The sequence below is a fragment of the Equus quagga genome, chromosome 17, assembly GCF_021613505.1.
Source record: "Equus quagga isolate Etosha38 chromosome 17, UCLA_HA_Equagga_1.0, whole genome shotgun sequence".
Classification (NCBI taxonomy): domain Eukaryota; kingdom Metazoa; phylum Chordata; class Mammalia; order Perissodactyla; family Equidae; genus Equus; species Equus quagga.
The window spans coordinates 50717652-50726585 of record NC_060283.1 but is presented as its reverse complement, the minus strand read 5'-3'; the positions used below and the strand labels follow the sequence as shown (position 1 = coordinate 50726585).

The following is an 8934-nucleotide window of genomic DNA, read 5'->3' as shown; positions in this document are numbered from 1 at the left end:
ACCCTCGAGAGGCACCGGGAGTTGTCGCAGGGGGGGCCTTGGGAAATTCCCCGGACCCCTGTGCCAGGAGGTGCCCGGTGCGCCTGCCCGCCCCCCCACCCCGAGGGCGGTGCCCGGGGGCGCTGCCCCATGGAGCGGGGAGGCGGGCGCCGTCTGCTCTTGGAGCCGTGACCCGAGTCGGAGCTGTGTGTCGCAGCCGCCCCGACCCCCGCGGATCATGCGCCGTCGCCCCTGGCTCGCTGGTCCAGCCGGGCTGTGAGCCCCCCACTCCCGGCCCGTCACGGCCCGCGCGCCATGGGCAGCACCCACCCTTGCCCCAGGCTGCGGCTCCGACCTCGGCCCCAGCCGCGGCCCGCGCTCTGCGCGCTCCTGTTCTTCCTCCTGCTGCTGGCTGCCACCGTGCCCAGGTGAGCCCTCACCTTATGCCCCGCCCTCCTGGAGAGCTGGGACCCCCAGCTAAAGGAGCCGCTGGCGCTTCTGCTGGGCCAGGGGACCCTGGAAGGAGGGAGGGACAGTGTTGCAGGAGAGTGCTGGTGCCCAGTGAAAGACAGTGCCCTCGTGGGAGGGGGTTGAACTGGTGACAGAATATGGGCATTTCAGGGAGACAGTGCAGTGCCCAGGAGAGTAATGGCTACTAGAAGGGAAAGGTGTGTGTGTGTGTGGGGAGCACTTGCTGACCTGGAGTCCCTGCCATGCCCCGGGGCATGCACTCCCACCCTGGGAGTAAGCTCCCACTACCTTTCTCCCCTTGGTGATCCAGGGGGCAGGGGCAGGGGAGCTGGAAGGGAATAGCCCAGGTGGGGTCAATGAGAGACTGCAGCTGGAGGGTGTGTGTGTGTGTGTGTGTGTGTGTGTGTGATCAAGTCAGCCCAGTGAGCTGTATTGTAAACAGCAGTCTGTTTGTGCACATGTGTGTGAATGTGAGAGCTCATGGATCAATGTATGATGATCAAGATGAACACGTGTGTGTACCTGTGTCTTTGTGTGTATGTGTAACTATGTGTGACGAAGTGTGCATGTGTGTAAGTGTTCTTAAGGCTGTGTGCACCTCAATGTGCGCAGAAGTGTGTCTGCGAGAATGTGACCGTCTGAGACATGCCTTTGGGAGTGTCTCCTGGGGACACCGCATCTGTGAGCATTGACACCTGGGAATGTGCTTATGGAATACTTTGTGAGGGGGCATCCCGGATGTGTGCGCATTTGCACGTTTACCTGTATAGCTGTGCAGCTGGGTGGGTTGTGTTGGACTGGATGACGGCGAGAAGGTCAAGTTAATGAGAATGCTTTAGGGGTATACTGATGGGCCCAACCTTCGAAAGCAGGGGTTAGCACACAGGGATTATGGCCTTTGGGACAGAGTGTGTATTGTTAGATGGGGCCCTCCTAGCCCCCCAAAACACTCACCCACCCCCACCCCTATCCCCACCCCCACCCCACACACCTGCAGGTCGGCACCCAACGACATCCTGGGCCTCCGCCTTCCCCCGGAGCCCGTGCTCAACGCCAACACGGTGTGCCTGACCCTGCCGGGCCTGAGCAGGCGGCAGATGGAGGTGTGTGTGCGCCACCCTGATGTGGCTGCCTCAGCCATCCAGGGCATCCAGATCGCCATCCATGAGTGCCAGCACCAGTTCCGGGACCAGCGCTGGAACTGCTCTAGTCTCGAGACTCGCAACAAGATCCCCTACGAGAGTCCTATCTTCAGCAGAGGTAGCTGCTCCTCACCCTAGCCCCTGTGCCCGCCTCTTCCAGCACCCCCACCCCAGAACCTATCTGCCAGCCATCCCCAACACACTCCCTCATGCTGGCAACCTCTCCAGGGGCCCATCTGCCAGCCATGTTGCTCTCCTGCCGCTTTCTGGTCTCAGAAAGGCCAAGGGGGTCAAACAGGACAGATGTGGCCCCAGGTTGGGCTGTGTGGGCTGAGGGCGGCAGGTTCTGTGCCTGAGAGCTGGACTCCTGGGTTATCCTGCCCTGTCATCGACACAGCAGATCTCAGGCCCAGGAAATAGGCATATCTGTCACTTGCCTCAGTTTACCCTCTACCTAGTAAACAGCGTTTAGGATGGAAAGCCTATGATAAAGTACCCAGAATCATCATGAAAAGGGGTCAGGGACTTTTGCCAAATGGTATAGGTGACGGAAGGTAAAGCCATCTGTATGTCCTCAGACACTCTTCCCAGTGGGTATACCACCAGCCTCCCTGTCATCCTCTCCACCCGGAAAAACCATCTCTGAATCAGAGGCACTGAGTGTGTGCCTGCCTCCTGCCCAGCAGGCCTGGGGGCCCTGCCAACCCTTCCTCCCCTCACTCAGAGAGGCCCCAGCCCACTCCCTATCCTTCCTCCCCAACTTCTGGGTGACCCAGGGCCCACTCTGACAATCCCTGGAGTGGCTTGGGCTGGAGACGGCAGGAGGTTTTGTCACTCATTTCCGCTCACACCCACCTCCTGCCCTGGTATCCTAGGCCTTGACTTCGGTCTTTTGGGAAAGATGGCGGTCCAGTCTCCTGGCTGGGCCTTAGCTGGGTATCTGTGTTTGCTTCTCTCAGCTGCTTGAGTGGGACAGTGCAGGGACCCGGTGTGGGACAGTGTGGGGGCCTGGCTCCTTGGGACTAGTCCAATTCTGAGTTGACAGTGGAGGAGGAAGGAGACCTCTATACTCTGGCATTGGGGCGCGAGGCTTCTGGGAGAGTCAGACTCTAATGTACCCCAACTTCAGAAAGAACTCACAAAGCTGGGGCCTTTCCCTTTTCCCCAGGACCCCTCTTTGCATCCCCCGGGCCCCCAAGTCAGGGGCCAGCCGGCCTCCTGCAGCCCAGCCCTCGGCCGCCCGCCCCGCCCCCGCGCTCCCCCGCCTACCTCCCCCGCGCGCCCGGGGCGCTGTTTCTCCCCGGCCGAGCCCAGCCCGACGCGTGTGGCGGCATGCAGCCGCGAACTAATCCCCGCGGGCCGCGGCAGACGGCTCCCGGCCCCAGCCGCGCGGCTCTCCGAGAGGGCGCCCCCGCCCCGGCCCCGCGCTCCCGCGCCGCCGCATCCCAGCGCGCCAGCGGTCCAAGGGCGGCTGCCTGGGACCCCGGGCGGCCAGCCCCGCTCGCCGACACGCAGTGACAGGCCCCCACATCGTTCATGCCGCGGCCGGGCCGGGCCGGCGCTCGCCGCCGCCGCGCGCCCGCTCCCACGCCGGGTTCCAGGGCGCCCGCGCTCCCCGCAGCCCCATTTTCCCTCCCGCGCTCGGACCCCGGCGCTGACGCCGAAGCCCTTGCTTCGGGGGCGCTCCCTGGGGCTCGGGCAGGCGCTGAGGTTCTCACCCCGGCCGCTTGGGGTGAGGCGAGGCAAGCCAAAGCAAGCTCTTCATCCCTCTCCCCGGCCTCGATGTCCCCTCTTCCCCTCTGGTCCTCCTGTCCCCTATAGACTGAGTGAACCCAGGCGTCCCGATCGCTTCGCCCGCGTGAGGGCCGTGTGGCCTGGTGGAGGACACGGGGACGTTAACTTTGGGGGCGAGCTCCGAGCGGTGGAACCGCGCGGCGTTGGCGAGGCGCCAGGCGCTCCCGGGTTCACCTGCAGTTTAATAAGCGGGAGGTGAGCTGGGGGGACAGGTTGGGGGGAGGTTAGGGATGGAAGGGGGAGACTTGCCGGGGCTAGCCGGCCGGGGCGGCGCCCAGCGCGGGGAGGGGGCGGGACAGATGCTCCTGGGCTCTGGCAGCGGGGCTGGGCTCCTTCCTTTGGCCTCGAAACACCGCCCTACCTCTGTGGCTTCTGTCGCCTCATTGGGACACCTCATTTCTCCTTCTCCCTCCTCGGGGAGCCTCTGGGATTCTGGAAAGAAATTGCCACGCCCTGCTCCACGACCGGCTTCTCCCTCACTCCACATCCGGGTTCACCTTCCTCTAAGGTCATTTCCTGGTCTGTCTTGGCTCATCCCCTGGAGAACTAGCTAAATTTGAATCCCATGGGGCCAGTCTTGGTGGCAGCCAGCCCCTGGACTGGGTCCTTCCCCAAGTCTCCCTTCTTTTCAAGCTATGGTTTGTCCATTGTGAGGTCAAGTGACCTCAGTTTCCCCCATGTGGAATATTAGGGCGCTGACCCCTCTTCTGACCGAGGCTGCCATGGGGTTCTCCTGAAGGCACGTTCTGCCATGTTTAAAATTCAGAGACTGCTGGGAGGATGTGGTCCCTTGGACCTTCCATCTTGATGCCGTTCCTGCCATCTAATTGCCCTGGCGCCTTCCCTGAGATGGGTTGGGCTGCAGGGATGGGGTTCTGATATACAGGGAGAGGGTCGGTGCTTGAGCATCTGGGGTGGACAAGCCTGGGAAGGCAGGGCAGGAAGAGGGCTTTACCCAGCCAAGGAGAGGGCATGGGGGGGAAGGGGGGGCTGGACCTGCGGTTGGAGGGGAGGGAGAGGGGCCTCTAGGGGCCTAGAAAGAGTCAGAAAACAGCTGTGGAAGGACCCCTCAGCCCAGGCTGGCTACTTTACCCAGACCAGGGGCAGCTGTGATCTAAATGTCAAGGTCACTGGTATCCCCAGCTTTTTGTTCTGAGGAACCAGACAGTTGGTACCTGGGTGGGTGGGGTGCTGGGCAGAACATCTGCTAGAGGGGAGGTCTTCATTGTGAGGATTAGAGGACCCCTCCATCTCTCACTCAGGATGCAGGGACCAGAGGGAGATTTGAGGAAGGGGCTGCTTCGGGCCCTGGAGAGAGAGGGATGAGAGAACAGAGAGGGCTGGATGGAGGGGAGTGTAGTAGATTCACACAGCAGGTCCCGGAGCTCCTGCACAGGTTAGTACTGGCCTCCCTAAGGCCCAGACCTATTCAGGATAGATGGAAAGAGGTGCAGGGCCCTGCAGCGGAGGGAGCCAGGCGCCCAGCCCAGGGGAAGCCAGCAGTTTGAGAGTCCAGCCTCTGCTTTCCAAGGCTCTGGCTCCTTCTTCTCCCACCTCCCTTTTGCATTCATCCTCTGGGAGTCTTGGTTTTGTGCTGGGCCTCCAGGCCTGGGGTATGTGGTGGCGCTCAGATAGGGAGACAGAGGCACAGGCAATCACGTCTCAGGGTCACCTAAGGTCCTATTCTTCTAATGGTACCCCATAAGTTAGCCAATACATATTAAGTACTTGCTGTGTGTCAGGCACTCTTCTAAAGCACTTTATCTATACTTTAGGAGCCTTGAATTATCCCCATGTGGTGGGTCCCATTATTATTCTCATTTTACAAATGAACTAAGAGAGGTTGGGTAACTTGCCATTAGTCACACAGCTTTAAGTGAGCTGTAGAGCCAGGACTCAAATGCAGGCCAGCTGACTTTAAGAGATTGCCCTCAAGCCCTGCCATACCGCCTCCCAAGCCACAATGCCACCATGATCTTCCACCGTGTGTCCAGAGGTGAGCTGGCCCTTTTGAGGAGTAGTCCAAGAAATGAAACTGACATACACCCACAAATACCTATCCATGTTTGTGCAAACGTGCAGCCATATTTAGTGTCACCCCTAAGTGTTCCCACATGCACACGACTCTCTCCCTTCTCTCTCAGCCCAGGCGCATGAGTGTGCACAGATTATTTGCGTGGAGGGAACAGAGACCAGACCTCTCCTCTTCCCTCCCTCTTTGACTCAAATGGGTGGGGCTCAAGCTTCTCTAATCCCTCCTGGTTCCCACTGAGCCCTGAATCCTCTCTCCTCCACACTCCCCTGCCCTTCAAACCTCCTCCCCCAGCCCCTTCCTGGCCGTTGGCTGCAGCAGCTGACTCCACTTAGATGCTGGCAGTCCCTGTCCCAGATCAAAGGCAAGGCAGCTAATTGTGCGTCTTAACGAGCCCCCCCAGTGCTCCGGGCAGCCCAGCTGGCCATGGCCCCGCCCCTCTCCTCTTCCAGCTGGCCAGATGGCACAGTGCCTGCGTCTGCCCCAGACAGTTGGGGCCAGGACCGAAACTGGGGCCCTAAATGGGAACTGGGGGCAGACCCAGTGGGCTGGACTTCTCTGAGGCCTGGATGCTTGGAGCAGAGGATGGCCACACAAGCCCTGCCTGGCCATCCCTACACGTGGCTGTGACAACTGCCCGAGGCCCTGGGACCCTGTCTTTCGTGGCCCGGGGTGGGTAGGGTGTTCTCCGCAGGCTGTGGGCTACATTTCTCTAGATTCCTCCAGGCCTGCCCTTGAATGTAACAGAGCCTGGGAGATGGTGGTCGGCCCAGAGCATCCCCTGGACCAGCCTCTTGCTCTTTCCTGGTCCCATGCGTAGACTGGACCTAGGAGCTGGGAACGGGGCTACCTGGGGTTCTTACTCAGCTTCCCTAGAGCCAAATGTCCTCCGGCAGAAAGTTGCCAGGCCTGGGAGCTGGGAGAGCTGGGGCTGAGTCCAGCTCCATAACCCCTGTGACCTTGGCATCCCCCTTTTTCACAGTGTGTGTGTGCTGGGGGCTGATTTCTGAGGCCTCAGCTGCCTCTGGAGACCTGAGTATTGCCATTGTCCAGCAATAAGAGGAGTGCTCAGAGTTCCGCAGAGGAGAGGCAAGAGATGAACACAGGCTGTGCTCCCCAGCTTGAGTCTGCCCTCCTTTCCCTTGGGCCCCACCTCCCAGAGCAGTGTCTACTCCTCGGCCACTCCCACCAATTCTCAGCATCCCCTTTGAGGGCTCCAGCCCAATTGCCATCCCCTCATGTCTGCTCATAGCTGGGCTCCTTATGGGAAAGGTCCTGAGATGCCACAAGCTGGAAGGAGAAGACAGAGAGGGACAGTCTGCTTTGTGGGCTTCTGGTGGTGCAAGTGATTTATTCTCGAGTGGGGCATGAGCTGCTGAGCTCTGTCCCTGATTAGGGGAAACAAGAAGAAATGGCCTGAAACTGCGGCAGTAGTCAGTGAGGTCAGACAGCAGAAAGAACTTCTCAATAGTAGCTAATGTTTATGTGGTACTTACTATGTGAAAAGTACTATGCTGTGTACCTTAAATTTACAAACTCATTTAATTCTTGGAACAATAATGAGGCAGATAATAACAACCCTGTTTTACAGATGAGAAAACTGAGGCACAGAGAGGTCAAGTTATATGGCCAAGGTCACATAGCTATTAACAGCTAGTAAGTGGAAGAGCCAAGATTTTAACCCAGGTAATCTGGCTCCTGAGTGCATACTCTTAACTACTACACATCTTGTCTTTTTTTTTTTTTGGCTGCGCAGGGAGAGGAGGACAGAACCCTGTGATGCACAGAGTGAGCTGGCAGATTGGACTAGGATCTCTGTCCAGTCCTGATTGGCTCCCTGGGATCTGTGAGACCCCTGAGAGTTTGTCCTCCCAGTGTTTGATGCTGGGATGGGAGGACCCAGAGATTTTTCCTCTGACTCTCTGGCCTCCCCACAGCCATCAGCCTCTGGCCAGGTTCTGAGCTTCCCCTATAGGGCCCATGGCGCAGGTAGATTCTCCTCCTTGTGTGGGGCTATTATTGCCCTTGGCTTTTCCCAGTGCCCACCCTTGCCAGTTCAGACCCTACTCCTAGCTGGTCCTTTCTCAGATGCAGAATAAGCAAGCAGCAGCTTGGAGATCTGGGAGCCAAACCCTCCTCTGCAAGTAAGCCTACCTCAGCCACCTGCCCAGACCTACCAGGGCCTTCCTAGAGGGTGGCTCAGGATGGGAACACCAAGGAGGAAAGCAGTGTGGACAAGTCAGTGGCCAGGCTGGCCCAGCCCTGGGGCCCTCAGTGTGGCTCTTCAGGGAGTCTTTGTGTCCCCTGAGCATCTCGGGGAGGGTATCTCCCTTAGCTCACCCTTCCCTCTCAGTTTTCACCACTCCTATATGCTTGACCCAGTGCAGGGCGCTTGGCTCACCTCCAGCATCCTTTCAACCACCTCGTCAGCTGGCCTCCACCAGCCGCAGGCAGGGCAGCCGGGCAGGGCCCTTTCAGAGCAGCCTTTCAGGGATGTCCGGTGGATAGGCTCTGCTGGCTCATTTCTCTGCCTCTCAAATCTGGCCATCAGAGACTGTTCTATGGTGGTCCTAAGTGGGTGGCACCAGGCAGGCAATCTTGGGGCCCGGAGCTTTAGGGGGACACATCTCCTCTTACTTACCCTTCTGCCCATTAACATCTCCTGAGGCCTGGAATTCCATCCTGGTAATTTATTCTTTTGGTCAAATTTTGCCTTCTTTTTAAAAAATTGCAAATATCACGTGAAAGGTAATTGATTAAGTCTCTGATCTTAAAAAGAATGATTACTAGATACTTTCTGTCGAACAGGAGAGCTATAGACACAAATCGTGAGCTTGCCAAGGGTGATATTAATGAAACAGGGAAGGGAGTGCAACAAAGGAGGGCTATCCGGGTGACCTCCCCCATCCCATGCTGTGTGCACAACTTTTGGTGTGATTTCTGCCTCTCTTTATGTCCTTGTACCAGACCTTCCCCCCACGCTGGGCCTCCGTTTTCCCTAGGTATGGCGAGAAGGTCGGGCAGGGAGGGCCAAAGGATGGGATGTCAGGCCCATCAGAACCTAGCTTCGTGGATCTCTACCCGCAGGTTTCCGAGAGAGTGCCTTCGCCTACGCCATCGCAGCGGCCGGCGTCGTGCACGCGGTGTCCAACGCGTGCGCCCTGGGGAAGCTGAAGGCGTGTGGCTGCGACGCGTCCCGGCGCGGGGACGAGGAGGCCTTCCGTCGGAAGCTGCATCGCCTGCAGCTGGACGCGCTGCAGCGCGGTAAGGGGCTGAGCCACGGAGTCCCGGAGCACCCAGCCCTGCCCCCCGCCAGCCCCGGCCTGCAGGACTCCTGGGAGTGGGGCGGCTGCAGCCCTGACGTGGGCTTCGGGGAGCGCTTCTCTAAGGACTTTCTGGACTCCCGGGAGCCGCACAGAGACATCCACGCACGCATGAGGCTCCACAACAACCGAGTGGGGAGGCAGGTGAGAGCGCCCCCCCCCCCCCCCCCCCCCCCCCCCCCCCCCCCCCCCC

The 8934-nt window shown here is 59.4% G+C and overlaps 1 protein-coding gene across 1 annotated transcript in view; it reads left to right on the top strand.

Annotated features, from left to right (window-relative positions):
• The window catches only part of WNT10A (Wnt family member 10A), a 12577-nt gene continuing 3643 nt past the window's right edge, over positions 1-8934 (top strand). The window contains exons 1-3 of the mRNA XM_046643996.1: positions 1-407; positions 1448-1710; positions 8506-8885. Coding sequence (XP_046499952.1) covers positions 295-407; positions 1448-1710; positions 8506-8885 — 756 coding nt within the window. The 5' untranslated portion in view covers positions 1-294. The remainder of the gene's footprint in view (positions 408-1447; positions 1711-8505; positions 8886-8934) is intronic.